Source organism: Chamaea fasciata, unplaced genomic scaffold (assembly GCF_029207755.1).
Source record: "Chamaea fasciata isolate MVZ Bird 193981 ecotype frontalis unplaced genomic scaffold, bChaFas1.0.hap1 SCAF_8, whole genome shotgun sequence".
Classification (NCBI taxonomy): domain Eukaryota; kingdom Metazoa; phylum Chordata; class Aves; order Passeriformes; family Sylviidae; genus Chamaea; species Chamaea fasciata.
In genome coordinates this window covers 23,602,244-23,626,051 of record NW_027094093.1, presented here as the reverse complement: position 1 = coordinate 23,626,051, position 23,808 = coordinate 23,602,244, and the positions used below count along the sequence as shown (strand labels likewise).

General features: G+C 54.9%; 2 protein-coding genes across 6 annotated transcripts in view; both read right to left on the bottom strand.

Annotated features, from left to right (window-relative positions):
* Positions 1-334: 334 nt before the first annotated feature.
* Positions 335-3,428, bottom strand: CRYBA2 (crystallin beta A2). Of its 2 annotated transcripts, none has more exons than XM_066189268.1 (5): positions 3,368-3,428; positions 2,608-2,784; positions 2,054-2,195; positions 858-1,000; positions 335-576 (listed from the first exon to the last, which is right to left on the bottom strand). In XM_066189268.1, the coding sequence occupies exons 2-5, from the start codon at positions 2,766-2,768 to the stop codon at positions 429-431; spliced, it is 594 nt and encodes a 197-aa protein (XP_066045365.1). In that variant the 5' UTR covers positions 2,769-2,784; positions 3,368-3,428; the 3' UTR covers positions 335-428. The 2 variants fall into 2 exon arrangements, with proteins under 2 accessions (XP_066045365.1, XP_066045366.1); XM_066189269.1 differs by having other exon boundaries at positions 2,608-2,781; positions 3,368-3,390.
* A 14,418-nt stretch (positions 3,429-17,846) lies between these two features.
* Positions 17,847-23,808, bottom strand: part of CFAP65 (cilia and flagella associated protein 65) — a 31,707-nt gene continuing 25,745 nt past the window's right edge. For 2 of the 4 annotated variants that reach the window (XM_066190138.1, XM_066190140.1), the window contains exons 22-28: positions 23,618-23,755; positions 22,937-23,002; positions 21,091-21,305; positions 20,575-20,724; positions 19,775-20,053; positions 18,971-19,108; positions 17,847-18,203 (exon numbers count right to left, since the gene is read on the bottom strand). In XM_066190138.1, the coding sequence (XP_066046235.1) occupies positions 18,029-18,203; positions 18,971-19,108; positions 19,775-20,053; positions 20,575-20,724; positions 21,091-21,305; positions 22,937-23,002; positions 23,618-23,755 (1,161 nt within the window). In that variant the 3' untranslated portion in view covers positions 17,847-18,028. Of the gene's footprint in view, positions 18,204-18,235; positions 18,397-18,970; positions 19,109-19,774; positions 20,054-20,574; positions 20,725-21,090; positions 21,306-22,936; positions 23,003-23,617; positions 23,756-23,808 lie in introns of those variants that run through there. The other 2 variants (XM_066190139.1, XM_066190143.1) reach the window with 2 other exon arrangements.

The following is a 23,808-nucleotide window of genomic DNA, read 5'->3' as shown; positions in this document are numbered from 1 at the left end:
TGTAGCAATCAATTTCCCTTGATCCTTGAGGAGAACCCAGGGCACTACCCTGCTGGACACCTCTTCCCAGGGCACAACTTGGGAATGTGCCCTGGGATGCCACCTCCCACCCCCAGCCCTTTCTTTGCCTAGTAAGTTCCCATTTTCCTAGCCAGAGCATCACAGCAGTGGAACTGTGCATGGACAAGAGGTGGGGTGCAGAGAGCTCAACCCAGGGTGGAGCTGGCCGTGAGCCCAAAACTGCCTGGGGAAGGGGAAACCTCACCTTCCACCCCACAGAGGATCCTCCCAGCATGGCAGCCCCCTGAGGAGCAGAGCAGAGTCAGGAGCACTCTTTTTTTTTTTTGACAAATGCCTTTATTTGCTACCGGATAGAGGTCTATTGCACAGCAGCCTGGAGGCTGCAGGGCACACAGCCCTGCCCCTGTTCAGTGCTGGACGCGGCGGATGGATTGGATCTGGTTGGTGTGGGCCTGGCTGCTGTATTCATTGTACTTCTTGAACTCGCCGTTCTGTCTGTCCCGCTCCAGCACATACTGATAGCCCCTGTATCCTGGGTACTGGTATGCAACCCACCTGCAGGCACACCCTTGGCTCAGAGCCCCAAGCCAAGTCATCCCATCCCATCCCATCCCATCCCATCCCATCCCATCCCATCCCATCCCATCTCATCCCATCCCTCTGCTTGCCTTGGGTGGAGAGGGACAGAAAATACCCAATGGCTTGTATTTTCAAGGAAAAGATAGCAGGAAGGCATCCCTTTTTTGAGGGGTCCCCCTGCCACATCCTGGAGGGAGGTGCTTGCTGAACCTCTGCTCTTGGCACCCCTCAGTCCCTGCCCCACTGGCTACACTCACGCTCCGGCGTTCACTTTGATGGATGCCACCTCCTTGTTGCCCCAGCCCATGGCCTGCAGTGAGGGATAGTCGTCACTCAGCTCAAACTTGTGACCCTGGAAGTTCTCAGCTTCGTAGAGGATGACTTTGCTGTCATTGTGGTTCTGTGAAGAGAGAGAGCTGGAGATCAGCAGGAATGAGTTGGCTTGCCCAGGGTTAGGGGATGTGGCAACAGTGTGACACATACCAAGGCACTTTGAGAGGCCTGAGATCCTGACCAGCTTTGATGCAATCATGGGGATGTCCTTCAACCTGGCACACCCTCACTGTGACACCCCAGAACTGCCCCAAGGATGCTGCTCTCATGTCCCTGTGGTCCCAATGCACGGCTGTCAGTGAGAGTTGGTGGCTACAACCTCTGGACCCACATGGACTGCTGCCCTCAGAATCATCACACTCCCCAAGGTTGCAGGAGGGTTTGGGGCAAGGCAGGATGCTGAGAGATGTCCGCTCAGCTCTGTGGGGCCTTTCTGGGCGCTGGAGGCAGAGGGGTTAATGGCTGGGACACTGAGTGATGCAGCACCGTCCCCCGTGCCCAGCCCCCACACGCATCTATCTGCACCGAAGAGCAGTCCTGCCAGTAAGGAGTGATCTTATCGCATCCCCTTTATTAAAGCCTGAACATATCTGCCTGGTGATTATTAAAAGTTGGGGGGGGACCCCCCTCTCGGAGGCACAGACGTGCCGCTGCTGCGAGCACCAGTGTCTCTGCAGATGGAGCGATAGAGCCGCGTCTGCCTGGCCACGCCTCAGGTACTCTGGGTGGGAGGGGGCCGGACCCTGCACCCCGAGCATCCCTGCGGTCCCGCCAGCTCCTCTCTGTTCATCCCATCCCCGGGAATTGGGGTTGGGGGACAAGGCCTTGGGACCCCAGTTTGGGAGGTGGCTCTCCAAAGCACAAAGCTGAAGGAGCTGGAATTGTGGTTCAGGCTAAACTTTAGACCTAAAAAGCATCCCAGGATCTTTGCAGGGAGGCGGGAGCTGGTGGGTGCAGCTACTCATCCCCTTCACATGTACATCTGTGACCACCTGACCCCTCCATCCCATGCCCCATGTAAGTCATCCTCCAGCCTGTCCCTCATCACCTCCATGCTGGGCTGCCTAGAGGAGGCTCTACCTGCCTTAAGCCCTCCCTCTGTGGTGTCCCAGTAACTCACTGCGCATTTGACAGGCCGGAAGGAAAGGAGGTGCTCGGTCCGGTAGCCACTGTTCCCGCTCCAGGCCTCCCACCGGGGATAGTCACCCTTCTCCAGGATAAACTGCTGTCCCTGGTACTCAGGGTACTCGAAGCCTACCCAGCTGAAGGGAAGAGGAGGAAAACCCTCAGGGATGTGTGGCACGGTGCACAGGATCAGTCAGGGATCAGCTTCTCCTTCCTGGGCAGGGGACAGAGACACCCTGGCAGGTTATGGGTCTGTCACACATGTTGGGGTCCTTGCTAGCAGCAAATGTCCCTTTCGAAAGTGGGAGCCCTCTCCCCAGAGCCACATCATTGCCTCCAACCTGTGCCTTGTCTTGGTAGGGTCTGCCTGATTAGCAGATGGAAAAACACAAGGAGCACAAGCAGGGAGGTGGCATGATGAGGCTGTGTTATAGCTGAGGAAGAATTTGGGTGTTCTGGCTCCCTGGCAGCTCCCAACAGTCCCCTGGGAGCAGTGGGTTTTCTGGAGTGGGGTGTGCCAAGGGGCCGCGGGGCTGGCGGGGCACTTACGGGCCAGACTCCACCTTGATGGAGCGGATCTTGCGGAAGCCGCGCTCCATGATGCTGGGGCACTCCATGAGGAATTCGCAGCGTTTGCCCTGGAAGTTCTCCTCCTCCCACACCGTGATCTTGTACTGCCCCAAGGTGTCCATGGCTTCACTGCTGGTCATACGGGTCACTCGGCTGCTGGCAGAGCCCCACGTATCACCCCAGGGCAGGTGCCCACCATCAGCCCCCAGCCACCCCACTGCCTGCCACTGAGCCTGGGGTGCCAGTGGTGCTGCCCTCTCACATCCCATGCCACTGGCCCCTTGCCCTCCCAGGCTGGCATGGGGGCATTTCCCATTTCCTTTCCTTTGGTACTGGGGGATCTCTGTCCAGTGAACCCCAAGTTGCAGGAGGAATTTGCAATGCCCCATCTCTCCATGTGATGTACCCAGGACTGCCTCGGTTTTTCTTCTCCCGAGCTCCCTGCGCTGGCTCCAGGAGTTGTCTGGGTGCAGCGGCACTGTACCCGCTGCTGGGAGGCGGCGGTGACCCCAGCTCAGACGCGGGTGCAAGTGTAGCCCTGGGGTAGAGCAGCCCGGCTCTTCCATCCCTCCTGCCAGGGTCCCTCCTGCCCGCACAGCGCACCCCCGCTGTGCCACGCAGACCCCGCCACTTGCTCTTCCCCAGGGTGAGCGTTGGCTGGGGGGCTTGGTGTGGGGGTGAAGGGAGTGGGGCAGCGCCTGTGCAGTGGGGTCCTGGGGGCTCACAGCCTGGTACTTACTTGGTCGGAGGGCAGGGCACAGAGGCGAAGGTGGCTGTGCCGGTGCCGGCTTCTCCTCTCGCCCTTTATAGGCGGGCGCTGAAGTGCCGATGGTGCAGGCGGCCAGGGCGCTGTGTCAGCAGGCAGGGGATGGGGGGGACAGGCTGCTCACCCACCCCAGACTCCGGCTGTCCATTCCACTTAGGCAGTGTGGCGAGAGCAGCCCCCCCGCGCCCAGCGAGGATGACAATGAAAGTGCTGGGCTGTGTTTGCGCAGGGGCTCAGGGCACAATGGGCAAAGGGCCTGACGCGCCGCTTTCCTTTTTGCCCCCGGACAATGTCCCCGCTTGGCCCAGGGATTAGGGACCCAGCCTTTCCCAGGGCATCCGCAGCCTTTGCCAGGGTTGAGGCTTGTGGGAAGGAGGTGCCAGGGCAAAGGGGGGGATTTACCATCTGGGAGCTGAGGGGCACTGATGTCCTCATGCTGGAACACAGGACTTCTCTGGGGCTGCTTCTGCCCCTCCACGTGGGACTCTGCCACCCTGGGTTCCTTTTCCAGCCAGGCCCTACAGAGGTTCCTGTGTTGGCTGCAGACTGGGCACTAACGGACCCCAGTTACATGCTTGTAATGCCCTGAGCATTTCCCCTGGGTTGACAAAGAGCTCCCTGTGCTCCCATTCACCTCCCACTCGGGCAAGGGACACTATGCACAGCGGGAGGGGACCAACTTCCGAACAGAGCTGTGTCCTTCACCTGGACAGGAGGAACAGCCCTGCCTGGAACTGCACTGTGCCATGTAGCTATCCCCAGGGTCTCCTACCAGGACCTGGGATCGATGAGGCCAGCACAGGCTGGAAAGGAGGAAGAGAGCCCTGATGAGCTGTGAAATCCTGGGTGTCTAGGCAGCTGTGTTTCTTGCAGCATCCCTGTGTAGTCTGTGGTGAGGCCGGGCACTCCCCACCTTCAGTTGGGCAGGTGCCACGCTGCCCACTGGGCAAGGGCTGGACCATAGCATCTCAAACATTCCCAAGAAAACTCCAGCCCTTCTGGGGGTCTTGGGCATGGGATTTTTTTTTTTTTTTTTTTTTTTTTTTACTATTTCCCACAAACATCACAAGATACCTGGACATTATTGGTTATGGAGAATACAGTCTGGGCAGCTGGGGGTGGTGTTAGTATGCCTGGCATCAACAAGAATCGGGGACTGAGGGGTGACAGCAAGGACGGGCTGGGGACAGGACTACGGGGACCTCTTCGTGTCTCCGCACTGCTCGACGGCTCTGAGGCTCGGTGCGAGTCCGCGCCGATGCCTGCGGGCCCCAGCAGAGGGTGCAGCCTGGCAGCGGTTGGAGCAGGCTCCAGCCCAGGGACATTAGTGGCCCTTGGCCGGGGACGGGCGCTGGGGGGGCGACCCTCAGCTTGTGTTGCCTGAAGTGTTCCTAGCAGGGCTGGGCAGACCCTCCTGACGCTGTCTGGGGAAGCAGAAGGTGGAGAGAAGATTAGGGATGCTCCCTGGAGAAGGAAGAGCACCCTGCTTCAGCCTGGTGGCCTGGGGACATCTCTCAAAATGCTGGGAGACAGGTCTGGGTAGCGTTTAGGGAAGCCATCACCTTGACAAAGGTGAGACAAGATGTAGAGCTAGTGTACTGCAAGGTCCCGCGTGGTGCTGCCACCCCTTGCCTGGGCTGTGTGAACAGAGGTGTGGGGCACTGGTTAGTTTGGGGTGCTTGAGGCTTGAGGGCAGCTGGGGACTCCATGGGATGTATTACACCCCAGGGCACTGTGGAGTGTGTTACAGAGCCCCACTGCTTGAGGCACCACAGAATAGGTAGGATGCTGCGAGCTGTTACAGGATGTGTATGTGGAGTGTGTGGAGCACTGTGTGGTGTGCTACAGGATCTATGGGGCACTGGTGGTGTGCCATTTCCAGGTAATCTCTGTCACCAGGCAGCATTCCCCTGGCTAGGTCACCCAAACCCCCAGCCACACCTGCCCGGCTGGGAACAGGGGCAGAGGGAGGCTGGTGCGGGGGCAGGCAGCGACTCTGCTCAAGGGCAGCTGCTAATACTGGCTGTGGGAGCTGGTTAGCACTCGCCCAGGGCCTCCTGCATAGGCTAATTTAATAAGGGCCCCTCGTAGCTCCCGGCTCAGCTTGTTCCCTGCACTAACAAAACAGATCATGTTTCTCAGTGCCACTGGGCACAGTTCAGCAGCCGGCAGCCTGGGGGTACGGTGGGAGCCCAAGGTCACTCCAGTGCTCCGTGCCAAGCCCAGACCATGCCAACCATGGGGCTGTACCCCGTGCCTTGTGCAGACACTGCTCCCAGGACAGTGCACAGCTGGGGGAGCCAAGCAGACAAGAGAGGTGAGGCAGGTGCTGCCCAGGAATCCTGATGCTGATCCCATGTCTGTGGCAATACACAATTGCACCCATTGATGTTATGAATATCTGGGCTAGGTGACCGAGGCAGCACAGCTGTGTGCAGTCCATCTGGCTGACACCATGGGCTGAGCCCTGGTCACACCCTGCAAGGACCTCTAGCTCCTCTCTCCCCAGGACCACCATTCCAGGGGGCTGGAGGTCTGGGGGCTGGGCGGAACAGGAGCAGATGGAGCTGGTGCCGGCCCCTGTTTGTCTTTCTCCCAGTTGCCTGGTGCTCTGTTTGTTCTGGGGATGGCTTCCTGCTGTCAGGGCCAAAACAGGTGGCTTTTATTTGCAGGGTCTGGCTAATTAGATCAGGGGTGGTGTGTCATTGCACCCACACAACCCTACTGTTCCCTTTTTCCTCCCCTTTCTCCCCCAGCCTCATTTCTGTGGGAAATCATCCTCCTTGACAAGGATGCGAACACCCTCTTTCTCTCTTACCTGTGCTTCAGGGCTGCTCTGAACATGGCCACACCAGGATTGGCTAATCCCAGCCAAAACCCCTTCTTCCACCTGCTGGATCCCTGGATCCCAGAGTCAAGAGGGTTGCTGGGATCCCCAGTGCCACTTATCCCCTCCAGAAGCTTTGCTGGCCACATGAGCCATGTGTGTTCAGGCACACATCTGCCACAGAAGCCTCCTCACGCAGGCACTGCCTTGCACAAGGAGCCCTGGCACATGCCAGCTGCCCCACACACACGTGTCCCCTGTGCACCACCCAGCCATCCCACCCCTGCAGCCAGGAGCTCCTGGGATTGCAGAGAGCCTGGCAGATGTTGCTGGGATTAGCTCCCACGCAGGCGGACACGCACACCGTGGGCTGCCAGCTGTTCCATGCTGAGAGATGTTCCAGGCACTCCAATTCCCCCAAGGCTGGACTTGCCACATACCAGATGCAGCTCCTGCTGCCCCCAGGGCAGGATGAGTCCAAAGGGTGAGTGGGAGAGAAGCCCACCGGGGACCAAGATGTTGATTGGTCTCAAGGCACTGTCACCAATAGCTAGGGAAGGGCAGGGATGCAGTGGACGTTACAGCTAGTGGGACACAATGCAAGGGGTACCCACGCATTCTTACTCACAGCTGGGTCTTGCAAACAGCTGGCTGAGAGGGTTCTCCATGCAGTAGCCCTCACCCCAGCCTCAGATTTCCACAAGTACCTCAGCCAGCCACCAGTACCCCCACAAGAACCTGCTCTTCAGACCTGCCCACCTGCTGCCTCCACTGGCACCATGGGCACCCCAGGCACGCTGCTCACCCCCTCCTTGTGGCTGCCCACTCTGCCCTGTGGCACCCACAGCTCTGGAGTTGCACCTGCAACAACCCAACAAGAAAAGGATACACCCAGGGACACAGGCTTACCCTGTGTCACCCATTCATGATCTGACGCTGGCTGTCCCCCAGCATGGGGATGTGCTCAGCCCCCAACTCTGCCAGCCTTGCTCAGTCCCCACGAACTGCCAGGGGAGCTGTGGCCTCACCTGCCTGCTCCCCACTGTTCCCATGGGGACTAATCCCACCTGAAGGTCAGGGAGGCTCCACCAGCTGCTTACCTCCTGCCTGTGGATTACAGCCTGGGTGTGAGCAGGTGGCAAAGGCTGCTTCCCCAGGTTGGCCCAGCCCTGGTAGGGAACTGACAGCAGCACAAAACCAAGCCAGACTGCTCCAAAAGGCAACCCTGAGTAGCATGTCCCTTTCAGTCTGAGGTGTCACATCTGTCACACCCTACCCACTTGGGGATGCCAGGCCCTGGGGCAGAGGAGCCAGTATCTGGTCCTCTGGTCCAGATCCTGACCTGAAAGGGAGACCACTAGTGCCAGCCACAGGTGACCTCAGCCTGGCACCTCCAGGGCACCCAATAGCTTCAGTGTCCTCGGGAAGCTTGCTGGTCCTAACAGAGTTCCCAGTGCAGACCAGTCCCAGGGGTGAAGTGATGGAGACAGGGGAGCATGCCCCAACCCACACCCAGCCTGGCCTGGATGCAGCTGCTGATGCATCTCCTTCAGTACATTGTATCATATTTGGAGGGATATCAAGGGATGAGCCCAGCTTCCCAGACACCAGCCTTACCTATAACAACTAGGCTGTTGACATGGAGGTGCAGAGTGCAAGATTAAGGCTGGCAGGCCCTGGCAGCCTCAAGCCAGGGGATACCAGCTCAGCTGGCACCTGGCCAAGGTCCTACTTCACCCCAATGCTCCTCCACTGCCCTGTTGGCCATATCTGTAGTGGCAGGCACCCCAAACCTGGGTGATGCTGATGCAGGAGGCAGATGAAAAGGTTGGCAGTGGCAGGTCCCTTCTTCCAGCAGCTCTGAGGATCAGCACAGGCGGGGGCTGAGCCAGGCGCTGCCACAAGAACAGAACATCCTGCCTCAGGGCTCCCGAAGCCGGCAATAGCTGGGCCAGAAGCAGCAGCCCTGGTAACCTGCCCAGTGTCCATCCCCTGGGCAAGCTGCCCACGCACTTCCCAGAGCCACTGGCTGGGAAGAGTAGAGCCCCATCGCTCACCCCTTCCCTGGAGGCCCCTTGGGAGGATGGGGCTGATATGCTCCAAGATGCAGGACTAGTATAAGCTCTGGGTTTTTTTCCCCCAGCATCTTGAATCCTTCATCAGAGCTCTCCCTTATCCCTTTCTCTTGTGGGGGTTCAAAGACATTTTTTGGGGGCAATTGTAAAACTGCCCTCTCACCCCAGTGGTCTGTGTGTGCAGGGGGGAGGATGCCATGCTATACCTATGCTATCCCTGATACTCCCCACAGCCAGGAATGGGTTGGAGTGTGCAGAACTGCCTACAGTTTCACCACAGCAGAATGCAGATCCATGCCTGGGACCCACCTCTCCCCTCCACCCTGTCTGACAGAGGGTGATAAACTTGTCCCAGAGCCCAGGCAGACTGAAGTCTGCCTCTTCTTGTTGTCTTTAGCTGGGGGTGATGTGTGGGATGGACTCATTTCCTGGTGATGGAATCTGAAGCTACAGCCAGGCAAGGGGAGTGCAGGACCCCAGCACAGAGCGAGGACAGTCCCCATACTCCCTGCCCCAGGTCTGCCCATGCCAGGAGCAGGTTGGAGCAGCACCCTGGCCTCCAACATTAGCTCATCCCCAGGGACACAAGCAGCCTGTCTCCTTGTGCAAACTGTCTGGGTACTCACAGTGGTGCTGGGACGGACTGACTTTCAGGGGCAGAGAGCTCCTGCTCTGCCTGGGCACCTCTTTCAAGAACAGCAGAGGCGTGCCAAACAGACTGAGTGGGACCAGTTGAGGTCTGGGGATGTTCACACCACCCTGGTTCTCAGCCTCTGAGGTGCCCACACAGCCCTGTGGGCTGGTCCCTTCCAGGACACTGGCATGCTGAGGACAACCAGCTGCCTCTCCCACATCCTAAAGTAAAGCAGTGTCTGCCCCAGGATGGCACACCCCATCCGGGCTGGGCAGGACATGAGCAGCCCAGAGGCTGCCAGCAGCAGTGCACACCTCTGCTCACACCCACACCTTCACACACACACGAGGAAACAGAGCAGCAAGCACTGCAGAGGCACGGCCAGCACCACCCGTTCAGCTCAGCAGGGGAACACACACACGCGCACACACGGGACAGGGATGCACCAGCTCTGCTCTGCCTGCCGGGGAGAGCACACACATTGAAACACCTATGCAAATATACAGGCATGCATGCACATATAAACCTGTGTGAAACTACACCTATGTGCAAATCCAAACCTGGGCACTTGTGCTCCTCCTGTGCCCTGCCCTCTCCATGCAAATCCTCCTGGTGCAGAACTGTGCCACAAAATCCCCAGCCCAGGTCCCAAGGTCCCCAAAGCTGTGCTACTGGCCATGCAGAGCCTGGTTTGGGGAACAGCACCACCCAGCACAGACGCCAGTATGCCACTGTGCCTCATCCCATGCCAGCCTGGTGCAGCCCTTAGTAGCAGCACTGGCTCTGACATGTAGAAGTGGGTGTTTAATGCCTCCGGCTGTGCCTATCATGAGGAGAAGCTCACACTTGGGTGCTTATCCTGCTAGAGAGTAATCCCAGGTAACACAGCCTTCAGGGCAATGTGACCTCCCGGGGCCATCCCACCTTTGAACGGTTTCACTGCTTCCCAGTGCCCCTGGACTGGCAGAGCTGGGGCAGCGAGAGTAGGTTGGAAAGGTGGCAGGGGGGCAATGAAACTAGGACATAATGCAGCCCAGAGGTGCTGGAGCAGCCACTGGAAAGCAGAGGCGGCATGGCCGCATTTCCACAGCCTTGCTCTGCCAGATACCATCTCCACCAGGCTCTGCCCCCACAGGGACACACGTGCAGGGACTGGAGCACATGGACAGCAGGGTCTGGCTTTGCTCAGAGTTATTAATCATGTTCTGTTTGATCCCAACCTGAGTAGGGCAGCTGCAGAGGGTTGTGCATATCGGGGGATGTGTTGTGCTTTCTCAGCTTTTCAACTTTGCCAGGATTGGTAACAGGAGACACAGAGCCTGGAGACACAGCCCCAAGGGGCCCATGACCACAATGATGGCCAATCACTGCACTGTCTGGGGGCTGTTCCCAGGCTAGGGTGCATGCTTAGCTCTGAAGGGATGCAGGGAGCATGGCAACCCTGGAGATGCTCTTTGATTTTGGCCCCTACCTACAACACCTGTTGGAAACTTCCCAAAGCATCTGCTCAAAAAGGAAGCCTAGGAGGCACCTCATTTCAGGGGCACCCCAGGGAGGGAACAGGACTCTCTTGCTCCTGGACCAAGGCTGCTGAGCTTTGTCCTTTGCATAGCTGCATTGGGATGAGGGAAAGCAACAGGAATAATCCTGTCCCTTAGCACACTCCCTGAGCTCCTTCACCTCCAACCTCCATCCACACTGGCTGGATGGGCTGAGTCGTTTTGGTGTTTGTAGAGATGTTGCAGATGGGCTCAGGATCCGCCTGTAAAGTCAGAGCATCCCTGAGCATGGCAGGACCAGAACAGGATCCTGTGATACAGAAGTGTCTATGTCTGAGGGCACGGCAGAAGCAGCTCAGGGCTGACAGAGAAATCGTAGGCAAAGGCAGGCATAGACAGTAGGGAGGCGAGGGATCTTTCCATTCCCAAGCAATACACTGAGGTGGGAAGAAAGCATGTTCCCTGCTGTTCCACCTCCTAGCTCTCCATGACTCCCTGCAACCTTCATGGTGCTGGGAGCAGCCCCAGGCTCTGAATGTCTGCTCTGGCTCCTGGGGAAGAGGGATGGAACCAGGACATGGACTGGGACAGGAGTCCAGGTCAAGCACTTGTTCTTGGAGAGCAGGGCTGGCAGTGAGCAGGACTGCCCTGGAAGAGACCCACAGGCTTGCCAGCACTATCCCCCATACCCTTCCACGGCAGGCATAGGCAGAGGGATTGCCACCAGCAGGAGCTGGCACCCGGCCTGCAGGCTTAGGGCGCACAACACCTAAACACCTGACTTGGACAGTCAGACAGTCCCTGGAAGGGCTGGGAAGTGCAGGTCCTGGGAGTGAATCAAGGCAGAGGGGTGTGAGGAAGGATGTGACACCCCCATCCTCTGCCCTGCTCCTTGCTGCCTGCCTCTGCCCTCCCTCCCCGCTGCATCACTGTCAGCAGTTAAAGCTCCCTTGGTGCCAGCGGACCATTGAGACCTACCTGGGTGCTTGGCAGAGCCTGCCAAACTCCACCCTGGGCCAGCACCGTGCCAGGGCTCTCTGTGCCTGCCACGGCTCAGCAGTGCTGCCAGAGCCAGGCTGCCCTTCCCCAACAGGCTGCTACAAGCAGCCATCAGCCACACAGGCAGGACACGTGTGCCTAGTGTGTTACATGTCCTTGCCGTGCCATGGGCACATGGACATGGGTCCTGCACGTCACAGCCTGCAAAGCTGAGTGCCAGAACTGCCATGTGTACCACTGCCACCTGGGCCCCATGTCCCACAGTGCCATGTGGAAGTCCCACAGTGTTCATTCATGCTGTGTGTGTATTGCGTCATCTGTGTGTTCACTGCGGCATGTGTTTGGGTGAGATTGCGTGTTGTGCGTGTCCCTCGCGTGCTGTGCTCCGCACACAGACTGGAGTTCACCCTGGCACGCAGGACTTGCAAGCAGGCGTGCGTTCCCTCCGCGGGCTGCAGGGCACGGCCGCGCTGCAGAGGAGTGTGGCGGTGCCGGCTTTCAGCGCCCGCCATGCGCTCGCAGATGGGCTGGACCTGCCTAACGCGAGCCGAACGAACAAAACGTTCAGGTCAGGTATTGCACGTGGGGCTCGACGCCAGGCAAGTGCAGAGATGCTCCGACTTTGGATAGTGTAGGCTGGAGGGGTGCTCTGCCTTGGGCTGTCAGCAGCCCCTTCCACACCCTTCCTCCCGAGCTGGGTCCTTCCAGGCTGGGAGACGCTGTCCTTGCTGCACACGCTGCTCCAGACCAGCTCCTCTGGGGGTAAAGTCCGGAAAGTGGATGCTTGACACCTGCTGCCTGGGAAAGCCAAACAGAGCGGGGTGGTTTAACTGGCATGCCAAGGTGGAGAACAGGGAAGAAAGGAAGGAAAGGAAGAAAGGAAAAAAGTAAATGGAGGAGGGAAGCGGAACAGAAAGGATTGGAAAATACAGGTGAACGAGAAGAGTTAAGGAAAGGGGACAGGCTGGATGGTGTCCCCTGAGCCCATCCCCTTCCTTCTCAGGAGTTCAGGTCTGTGACTAGACTCCCAGTACTTGTCCCGGGAAAGCCCCCAGGATGTTCTCTATGCCCAGTTCCCTGTTACCAGCCAGGCAGGCAGGACCCTGGCCAAGGTGTGCTTGGCTATAGCAGCTCACCTGGCTCCGGTGACACGCTGGCAGCTGTCAGGTGAGCGGCTTCGCCTTCCCCTGCTGGCTCACAAGCAGAAAATGAGGGTGACGCTGGCTGGATGGGGCTTTTATAGTCCCGATAAAAATAGCGCTGGCTGGCCGGTGATCGGGGGGCCGGAGAGATGTGACTGAGCAGAGACAGGCAAGAGGGCTGGGCTGGCGGCGGCGAGCCTTCTCCCCAGCACACCTGTCACAGCTCTGTGTTTGCTCAGAGCAAATATTGACCCAGGGAAGGCAGGCTGGGCAAGGGAGGCGATTAGCCCACCTAGATTAGAGGCAGAGCAGGTCTCTATGCAAACTCTCCAGGGCTGCCTTTGTTAATGGGAGCCTGATGGGCTGATAGGAGCCAGGAGCCTGGGTGCTGGGGTGGTGGGGAGGAGGAGGTGGGGGGGAGAGGAGGAGACATTCATTAACCTGCACTGGAACAACACCAGCTGTCACTTTTCCACCCACCTGCCTGGCTCACTTTGCAGCAGAGATGAGAGGAGAGCGAGGAGCCAGGGGAAGCAGGTGTGAGGATACCCTACCTGGGCAGCTCTAGGATGGCTCTTTTGCAGTGTCTTGGGCTGCTGAAAGGTCAGGGAGTTGTGAAGTCTCAGGGCACAAAAGCAAATCTAGTGCCTACCCCAAGCAGTCTGAGTGCCAGTGATAGAAAAGTTTTCCTTGTTCTCAGCCCAATCCCCCTACTCATGCTGAAAATCCCCATGGCACACCAGGACAATGATCACACTTCATTTAGAGCAGTCCACAGACTTCTGAGCTAGGCAGCAAAGCAGAGCTCAACAAAACTTCGGGAGCACTCTCGTTCCCTGCATGGCCACACAGGCCAGGAGCCAGCTGTCCTAATGCAGCAGCAAGAACAGGATGTGTTTCACTCCATGTGCACATGCTTCCCCGTGGGTCACTGCATCCCAGAGTCACAGCACTCCTGTGTCCCAACTGTGTCACTGCCCAGCAGGGTAACATGCAGACACCCCTGTGCTGGCTCTGGGAGCAGTGTGCAGAGCTCACAGAAACCAGGAGAAGTTTAGACACACTCCTACAATGCCCAGCCACACTGCTCAGCCCTGAGCTGATCTCAGCCAGAGTCAGCAGGAGCTGGGCTCTCTCCCCCAGTTATTCTGGCACCCACAGCTCCTTGGATAACAGAGCATGAAATGCAGCAGCGGTGGCAGGAGAAGCTCCTTTGTGTGAGTGCAGTGGCCTGTTTGTTTGTGCAGGTGGGTGTGTTTGCGGGTGGGGAAGGGGGTAACACTGCTTTAACCCCCACAGTGTACACCTGCAGGAATCCTGGTCCTGGGTGTGCTTTAGAAACCATCACCATTGCTCCCTCCAGAGCTGGAGTGTACTTGCAGGTTGCAGTAAATGGATTCCCGAATGTAAGAGGATAGTGGCAGATCCTTGGCCGCCACTGCTTCCCAATTCTTCCTTGGAGATTTGACCCTCTCACACTCAGGATTTTGAAAGGCAGGCTCCATCCCTCCTGTCTGCTGCTCCTTCTGCAGGCTGGGGTTCCCCAGGCCTGGCACTGGGAAGAGCTGGAGTGATGCCAACCTGCTGCCCTTGCTCATCCGGGTCCTTTTTCAGTAGTTTTGGCAGCAAAGGAAATGCAATACCACCAATACTCTGGGTTGTGGTGCAGTGAAGAAGTGTGACGTTCCCCCTCCTTTTGATGCTGTACAGGCTGTGATGCTTGGACTTACATATTTCTCCTTTCCTAGTATGGGAAATGTGCTGGACAGGACTCCCGCCCCTCCCTGCCCCAGCACACACCAGCATAGCAGCACTGCAGTTCCTGGCATCGGCTGATTGGCTCTTCTTTCTGGAGATGTGGCAAAAAAACCCAAATACCACAGGTGCTGCTGTAATGCCAGCAGACATCTCCAAGCCTATATGCTGTGTCAGAAAAGCTCTTTCACCCCAGCCTCTCTCCTGCAAGGGCAGGCCCCCACCATTTGCCAAATAGCAGCAAATACTGTCCTTGCAGCTTTACAGAAAAAAGGAGAAAAGCAGGTCCCTTGAGCTTGCAGAGTGACCTGCACTGCTACCCCGGGGAACGTCTTCCACCTGTTCTGGCATTTCTGGGGCAGCATCTACCAGCTTGCACCCTTCCCTGTCAGGCAGGTGGGCAGCAAGAGCGGGACCAAGCTCTCAGTAGGGCTGGCCTTGACTAGGCAGCCTCAGCCTCCTCTTGCAGCTGCCAAGGGCTTGTGCTGCCTCACTGTCCCATGAGGACTGACTAGCTCACATTAGAGCACCTCTTTTGTCCATCAGGAGCCAGCATGGTGCCCTGGCCTGGCCTGAGCATGGTCCCCACTCCCAAACACCAAAGTGACACAGCTGAGACAGCAAAGCCCAGTATTTCAGAGACGGGAAGCCAAGGGTGAAGGATCTGTCCAGCTCTGCCGAGGGTTTTGGAAGGATCACCCTCATGATTTTGCTCTTCACACTGCAAGCTGGTCAGGACAAGACTTTTCCAGGTTCCTACCTCATACACTGTACAGAGGGAGAAGAGGCTGATTCCAACCAGAGAATAGTTGATTCCTTGTCCCCCAGCACTGCTGCCTTCCCCACACTGAGATAGAGACCTGCCAAGTGGGGCTTCGCAGGAGATTCAGGCTCCCCAGCTGCAATTGGACAGCAAAGCCTAGCAGACACCCTGTCAGGGAAGCCCAAGAGCAGCTTTGTTCCCTTCCCTTTATCTCCCACACAATGGCACGATTCAGCAGGTGTTAAATGTTTTAATGGGATTCAGGATAGCTTCTGTTGCCCACCTGCCCCAAGGCCATTTCACCTCTCCCTGGGAGCCAGCAGTAACAGCCAGGAAGAAAGTGCCTGTTGTGTGTTGCATTAACTGCCTGATGACTAAGTGTTCCCGATATTTCACACAAGGAGAAGGGGAGTCCCATTAACCTGCCAAGCTCAGGCTCAGCCATTGGCGTGTTGGCCACATACCTGCAGGGAGCCTGGCCTGGCTACCAACCCCAGTCCAGTGGGAACATCACCAATTTCACCGCCCAAACACCAGTGGGAAGAAGCAGGACCTGTGCCTACAATATTTCTGTTGGAGAGATGTTCATTTGAAATGTAGCTCTGTTGGGCAGGGGCCAAATCCAGCCCCGGGAGACAGTACAACAAGCTCAAACTTCCTCCTGGCTGAGACCCAAATGTCATTAGCAGAAACAGGACTTCCCCCCTCTTTTGGGAGCTGAGCTGGGCTGTAAGTCTGGGCCTACTATAGTCCCACAAGTTCATTGCCCTTGGCAGTGGGTACCAACAAAACCTCTTGCAGAGGGAGAGTCCTTCCCTGCCAGCTCTGCATATCTCTGCCCTCCCCTCCCCATTGCCTTAAAGATCGAAGTGAGAGAGAAGCCCCCGGGTGAGAACATCCACACTGTAGGCTCCACACTATGCAGAACTCACCCCCAGCACTATCTGGGAGTGCTGCTGTCTCTCTTTGCTAACAGGACAGTGACGTGGCTTGGTCACACATTAAAGTGTTTTCCAAAACCAGGGTCAGGGTCTAGTTCCCAGTCTGAAAAGGGGAATTGGGAATTTCTCCAACCTGGGAAAGAGGCTGGCCCTGGTGTATTTATATTTTAGGATGAGTATAAAAGAAGAAAAGTGTGTGACAGCTGCTACTCTTTGCTTAGTGCACTCAGAGTGGTTCTGGTTGACAGGCATCAGAGAAGACCTACAACAGAGGTGACACACCACCATCTCACAGTCCCTAAAAAGAGCTGAGAGCTGAAAAATTTCTCTCACAGGTGTAAATAGCTCTCAAATCTGTTTCCCTGACTCACCTGTTGTTTAAGGCATCATCTTCAAGATCTCTCCTACTAGACTAATGCTTATCAAGCAAGTGAATTTCCCTCTGATAGTGCTCCAACAGCCAAGTACAGTGTGAGTTCTGTGTTCTCCAGGTCCAGGCTGGGAGCACAGGAGAGTGGGGAGAATGGGAGCTTCAATGGCAAAAAAAATCCCTGCACAGTTGATGGCACTTGGGCTCTCTCCATTTGTTTTTGGGTGTTACACCAGACTAACACACAGCATTTCCCATGTTAAATCCTCCAGGTACTGGATACAATGGTGCACCTGCATTGATGCAGCCTAAAGAGCATTAGATCACACAGCAGGTCTGAGGGTGGACAAACTGACTGACTGTACCTTCACTGCTCCACGCTTCCCTTGAGTAGCTGGATTAACCTGCTTTAGGGCAATAGTGAGGTTTCTGCCCCTGCCCTTGCTATCCATTTGGGAACTTTGTTGCAGGACTACAGAGCATCTGCAGTGCGCAAATCCTAGCGAGGAGCCTGGATCAAGAAGAATCACTCCAAGTGGACTGAACAGCCAGGCCCTGCTGCTGCCTTGAGCTATGGAGGAAGGAAGTGATTCTGCATTACCTGTTCAGCACCAGCCAAAGCCCAGAGGAATACTGAAAGACTGCTGTGATGTAGGAGACCTGGCTCACAGAGTACTGGGAAGGAGAGGGCTTGCACTTCTCATGAGAAGGATCCAGGACCCATGTGAAGGCCCCAAGGCACTCAGGCTGAGTTCAGAAGCTGGCAGTGCCTCTACTGTATCTCTGACAGCAGGAACAGCTCGGCCCTGGGGCTCAGTAACGGTTATGCACGCAGGGCTCCTGCACTGAGAGGAGTTCTGGGGTGAAGCTGGGTGAGCCGCAGTACCCCAGGCACAGCAGGCAACTGCCCACTGCTGAGTAGGCAAAAGCCCTCCACAGCACCTTTTGCACAGACTTCTTTCAGGATGCGAGGGAAGAAGATGCAGCTCTGGTCTTAACTGGGTCCTGGCACTGGGAAACAAGGCATGAGGGTTTGGAGGGGGAAACCAAAGCTGCATCCTCACCAGAGGTGGGTGGCTGCATGAGTCCCATGCTGCAGAGTCCATAGTAGTAGGGCAGAACAAAGGAGACGCTGTAAACGCAGCCCTACTGCCTGGCACAGCCATCCTGCAGCTCCTGCCTGGGAGCAGCAGCTGGAACCCAGCACCAGCCTGTTCTGTGCTGGCCACTGGGATTTCTCACAACTCACACTGCCACCTCCCGGCTGTGACAAACGGGCTCCTTCATAGTGACACCTCTTGCTGCCTGACAGACCCCCCGGGCTAAGCCAAGGCTCAGAGGGTCCCTTTCTCTAGGTGACAGCCTTGCAATTAGAAGGCGAAGACATTGTCCAGGGCTCACAAACCCAGATGCATGAATTACGTATGTTACACATGGTGCCAGTGTCTGAAGGTGAAGTTGCTTTTATTGGGTTGCTTGTGTGTGTTGATGGTGCTGCAGCTGCCCACTTGGGCTGGTCACTGTAAGGGGAACCTGCAGCCACCACTAGAGAAAGGAGGGGAGGAGGATTCAGTACCTACATCCTATTGATGTCATCACCTCGTTGCCCAGATGTCAGTCGTTCCTCAGCTACATTTCAAAGGAGATTCCACTCCTCTCAGCTGGTACAGACTGAGGGTAGTGGGAATTGTCACAATGGCTGTCCATGTGCTCCCTGTAGCATAGAGTTCTTCTCCGATGACGTGGCCAGCCACAGAAAGGAGAGATCTCATGAACTCTGCTGTGAAGTTGTCTCAAATTGGCGCTGAGAACATAATCAGGATATACCTCCTCAGAGAAAGACAGCATGTTGAGCTAAGGTCATGGTGTGGGAGGGTCCGAGTGGCTCTGGACATCACAGGGATGAAGGATGGAGAGAGCTGATGTGCTTGAAGAGCTTAAGCAGTATAGTACCCAGCAGCTACACTCTGAAGGGCGGGGGTGCCGGATTGCTGATTCTGAAGAAGAGATGGCAGCTCTGGAGATGACATCTACATCCAAGAACCCTCTTCCATTAACCCTCAATCCCATCCCTCTGCACTTCTGCCCAAGCTAGGGCAAACCCTTATGTTTTTCACTCAGGTCCAAATCTACTTTCCCCACCAATGGCCATTCCCTCAACCTAACTAGATCCCACATTACACCACAGTGGACTATGAAAACTTTGCTCCCTTTCTGCTGTCAGAGGCTGTGCTGCCTGCTCCTTGACCCCTTTCCCAAAAGATCATCCTTGTGCTAGGCTCTCCAGTGCCTCAGGCCAGCTGTTCACCCATAGGACCCTGCCCCAGAGCTGCATGAGGGTCTCAGGCCCACAGAAAGGCTGTACTGTTACCACCTCTGCTCGGTGACTCAGGACAAGCCAAGAGAGTGCAGAGACTTTGGGAGTGGTATCTTCGTTTTGCCACAGGCAGCCTTGGCACTGATAGACAGGGATTCAGCTAACCCACATGGTCTAGAAAATGGGTTGTGCTTCAGCCTGACATGTTAAGGACAGGTCCCGTCCCCCACCAGAGCACAGGTACACTCTGCTACCTTCGGGAGGGCTGTGGGGGTAAAGAAATGACCCCGGGCCAGGCTGTCAGCACCACCTCCCCACGGCTGGCTTCGATCAGGATATTCTGCAGTGTGTTTTCCAGCACCAGCTCCACAATGTTCCCAACAGCTGGCTGCCTAGAAAGACAGAAGTACAGCAGAGGACCACTATCAGAAAGCAGATAATGCAGACTGTTTGCTGTGACTCCTGCCAGGAATCATCAGGCACAGCAGTGAAGCACACACTGTTTCCTACACACTGAGACCAATGAACCAAAGAATTGAGTAATGGCTTGCTGACCCTTGTCCCAGAACTGTCCCCAGCTGGTGTCAGGCTCTGACCTTAGACAGAGCTGGGTGACTATATTTTACTGGTTTCTTCCTCCAAGCTGTGCTATAGCTGCTATTGGTGAATAATGCTTATAGCAGTGTACAAGGGAGTAGCCACAGCAATTGCAAGGTGGTGAAATAACTGCAGTGAAAATAAAAGGTAAGATAAGCACATACTGCACCCTAATGTCTAATAGGGCCTGGACAGCCTGAGAGCAAAGCTGATTTCATTCACTGCCAGCATCCTGGCACTGCCTATAGCTCAACCCCAGACACAGTAAACCTCTCCCCACAAACCACATTTGGGAGGGGTTGACTAGATAGGCTAGCACCGACTTCTACCCAGACAACACAGAACACACCAGCAGAAATTCTGCAGGGCTGAAGGAGAAATGGATTTCTGGCCAGGCAGTGTACTGCCATGGCTCTCTTGACTGTGCAGCTCTTGGCTTTTATGTGTGACCTCTTCCTCACCTATTTATTATCTCCTTTTTCCTCAACTGCTTATGGTGAAAAGTCTCGCAAGACTCCTGCAAATCACTGGGAGAGGTTTCCTGACTCATTTTTTTCCTCATTCCATCCTTCTCAAAGTCAAGATCTGTTGAAGCAGAGACTCTAGAGAGGATTGTGGAGCCCTCTTTACTGTCCTGGAGCTCTGCTGATTTTGCAGACTGGAACTGGGAGAAATATGGAATAGGCTCATCTTGGATTTTTCTCACTGACTTCTGGAACTGGCCGTTCTCCAAGAGGCTTCTAGGAAGAGGAAGACAAAGGATAAGTTCCAGCAAATCAGCACTCTGTATGACCCAGAGGATTATTACAAGACACCACAAATCAGAGGAAACCACTGACTGATATCAGTGTTTAGTCTGTACCTTCTTGCTTTCTGGGCCTAAAGGATGCAGCAAGAGGGCTTGAGCCAGTGAAACTACCTCTGTTTCCCCAGTGCTGGTTCTTTACATTTGCACAGCTCACAAACTGAACAGGTGCACCCCAACACAGCCTGCTTCCAAGATCACAGCAGGTAGAGTTCTCTGGTTCCTGGGAACTCTGAAAAGATGGGCTCAGCCCCTGGCTGGGGAAGAAGCCCCTGCCTTGGCTGCCACTCCAGGATCTGAGCTCATAGTCCCCAAGACAGCCTTTGGCAGGTGAATCCCCCATTCTGGCAACAAGAGTGGACAGATTCCTCTAGGATTAGCAGAGGGCTGGCCATGCTGCATGCATTCTCTGGAGGACAGGGGCTCCAAACCAGGTGAGGGTGAAGGGACACGAACCTGATGACACCTGTGAGTATGTCAGTCACCACCTCCAGCTCCTCTTTAGAGGCAGCAGCCAGGGACAGCCATTTGGGCTCCATGTCCGTCCTGTTTCCGTGCCTATTTCCATCCACAAATTTGCTCTCTGAGGGCTGGGAGCTGAAAGGGCTGGAAAAGGAGGAGTTGTTCCATCAATGGCAGTACTACAGAACCAAACTCTCAAAGACCAGCACCCTCCTGGCACTGCAGCAGCATGTCAGGCAAGCAGTGCAGGCAAGCAGGGCAGGGGTGGGAGCCGTCATATTTGTGACAGGAGCAGGGACACTGTCATAAAAGAGGAACACTGAGCTCTGATGGTTGAGCTGGGGGGAGAAACAGGTCATGTCAGCTAATGCTGGGGAAAGCAAGACAACCTCTTACCTAATTCTGAGGCACTAGAGAGGAGGAGAGCAGAGCACCAAGTTCAGTGCATATCAGAGCATGGGCAGCCCTGGCTCAGATGAAGCTACCAACCCAAAAAACTCTGTCTCTTACCGGCACAAGAAGTATCTGGGAAAATCCAAGGTGAAGTTGCTGAGAAATTCCTCAATAGCATAGGACCTGGCTGACACATCAAGGTGTAAGAGCAAGGGCGTGGGAGGCTCTGGTTTGACCCGCACCTGGTTGGTGTCTTTGTCCAACAGCAGCCCCCTCTCAATGTGTCCAGGTGGCTGACTGGGTGTAGGGTGGCTTTTAATAGGGGGTAATGTCTGTTGGAAAGAAAGAAATGGCAGGCATATAGTTGGTCCTTTGGCCACAAGTCGGCTGGTGTAGGTTTGAGCATAGGCACAAGAACTGAAAGCCCAGCAACCAGAGCCACCAGATCCTGGGTGTCAAAATTATCTTAGCACCACAGTACTGATAACAGGCATGAGCAGACATAGTGGAAATCAGGTCTGTTCCCTTCTCACTGCCCAGTGTGCCAGCCCCAGGTGTCAACAGGGCTTCAGGGTCTCCCTAAGATACGTGGGGCTGTTGTTCTCCAATCCATCACCATGGAAGCTCTTGCAAGCACACCGGGAGTGCTGCAGGAGAAGTGATGTACATGGATGGAACGCATGGGGAAACTGTCCTCCCCCAAATCTGAAGGGAAACCAGGAACTGACTCTAGCCGCACTACATGGGCCAACTTGGGGTTGCATTACCAGCAATCAGGTTGGGGGAAGTTTCTTCGAGCAGTAGCCAGGATGCATGGGCCAGAAGGACACCACTGAGATCTGGAGAAGTCCTCAGGCATCACAGGACTTTAATAATCTTTGAGACATGGCTGTTCTCCCTCTGGGAATGAGGCTAGGGACCTTCACTGCTCCTTACACAGACACAGCAGGCTCCAAATTATCACTGGAGATTAAAATCCTAGAGGACTAAATGAAACTGTTTTTACCTTTCTGCAGCCATCCTTATGCTCATCCATGCCTTGACCTGCATCACTGATCACAACAAACAGCACAAGGCAAACAGTCCAACCTAGAGTTGCCGTGAGCTGATTCCTTCACACAGAACAGTGCAGGGCATGCAAAGACACTCAGTGGGGTCTCAGGAGCACTGCTATAGCCTCACTGTGGTGGTATTCCTGAGATAACAAGCTGCATCTCCTTGCTGCCTCAATCCTCTCAGGCCCAGCCTCCTCTCAGCTCCTCTAAATCTTTCCACATCTTGGGTTAGCTTTAATCCCTGTCATTCCCACAGCATATCCTGCTGATGGCTATAGGTGCTGCTGACTATTCCTTTGGGCCCCGGCAGTTCTGCAGAGCACTCACTGGGACCTTGTTTCACCCCTTCCCACCACTGCTGGGAAAGCTGTCTTACAGCAGTGCATACAGTTGTGCACTTGAGTGAAAACTGATGAACCAGGCAAACTGAGCTTTAAAGCTGTGTATTTAAACCAAAGCAGTTCCTGCCTGCAGCTTCTCCTGAGGAAGAGCACAGCTCTTCTTGAGATGAGGACAAAGTTTGCACCACGTTCTGCCAGGGTCCTGATGCCTTCTGCTGTGGCACACATTCCATTGTGACCCCAGCATAAAACCAGTACAGGTACCGATTGCCCTGTCTGTGTGCATCTTTTCTGCTTATTAGAAACCTTTCCCCCTTTCTCCAGTCATGGGAGCACATTTGATGCCAATTTCAGCTCCCATTCACCTCAGCTGGAAAGTTACTGGCCAGAGAACACAGCCAGACAGTCTGATTCCTCTGGCTCCTCCAAACAGTCTGTCTCCCAAAGCCTTGAAGCTACAAATCCTGCTGTGCTCTGTCCAGACTCCCACACTGTGATATCCAGCATCTGCCTCTTTTCTAAAGCAGTCAGTTTGATTCTACCACGAGTGAGACAGGCCTGGCTTACCTTGTATTTCCTGATCACAGCTGAGGATTCAGGAAGATTTTCTGTTCCAGCAGAACCTGATAACCTCTGAAATATAAAATAAAATAAAATAAAATAAAATAAAATAAAATAAAATAAAATAAAATAAAATAAAATAAAATAAAATAAAATAAAATAAAATAAAATAAAATAAAATAAAATAAAATAAAAATAAATTTAAAAAAAAAAAAAACATAAAAAAAAAGGAAGAAGAATTAGCATGTGGGGAAGACATGGAGCAGAAGAAGACCTTAGGATTTTTTTTAAACTTTGTGCCAGCTGAGAATCAATGATCTCATCCTCCATTCTTCACTCAGATCACATTCTTACTGCTAGCTACACATTTCTCTCCAGTGTTTATTCATGGTTAAAAGTCAAACCACTGGTTTCCAGAGTCACTGGCTTTGTTTTTCCAAAGGCTTCTCATGCACTTCCAAATTTTGGATGGTCACTAGCAATTTCGGAGTTTGTAAGATGATTCTTGGCTAGAAAACAAGATCTCTTTTTCCACTAACCACAGATCAGCTTTGAGGTCTTTGACAGAGCAGAGCTTCATGTCCTCTTAACAACTTGCCTAGGTTTTCCTAAAGAATGTTTCTTGTCAACACTGGCTGCTGTTTCTTGAGGCAATCTAAGCTGGTGCAAGGTTCTGAGAGCACTTACCACTAAAGGTGATGTTGGCTTCTTCTTACTCCCAAGATCCTTCTCTGTGATGGTGAATTCCACAGCCTGCTGTTCCTTCTCCTTTTCCCACTCATGCAGGTCCCTCTCATACTGAGCCAGGGACTCCTGGATGTGCACCTATAAAACAAACCCTAACTGAAGGGAGCAGGGCTAGAAAAGAGTTGCAAATA

Bases quoted from the DNA above. Each gene is read 5' to 3' on its own strand.
- CRYBA2 (XM_066189268.1), bottom strand. From the start codon at position 2,768: ATGACCAGCAGTGAAGCCATGGACACCTTGGGGCAGTACAAGATCACG. The intron at 1,001-2,053 runs GTGAGTTACTGG...CTCTCTTCACAG, and splicing joins TCCGGCCTGTCAAATGCGCA to AACCACAATGACAGCAAAGT. The intron at 577-857 runs GTGAGTGTAGCC...GTGTGCCTGCAG, and splicing joins ATCAAAGTGAACGCCGGAGC to GTGGGTTGCATACCAGTACC.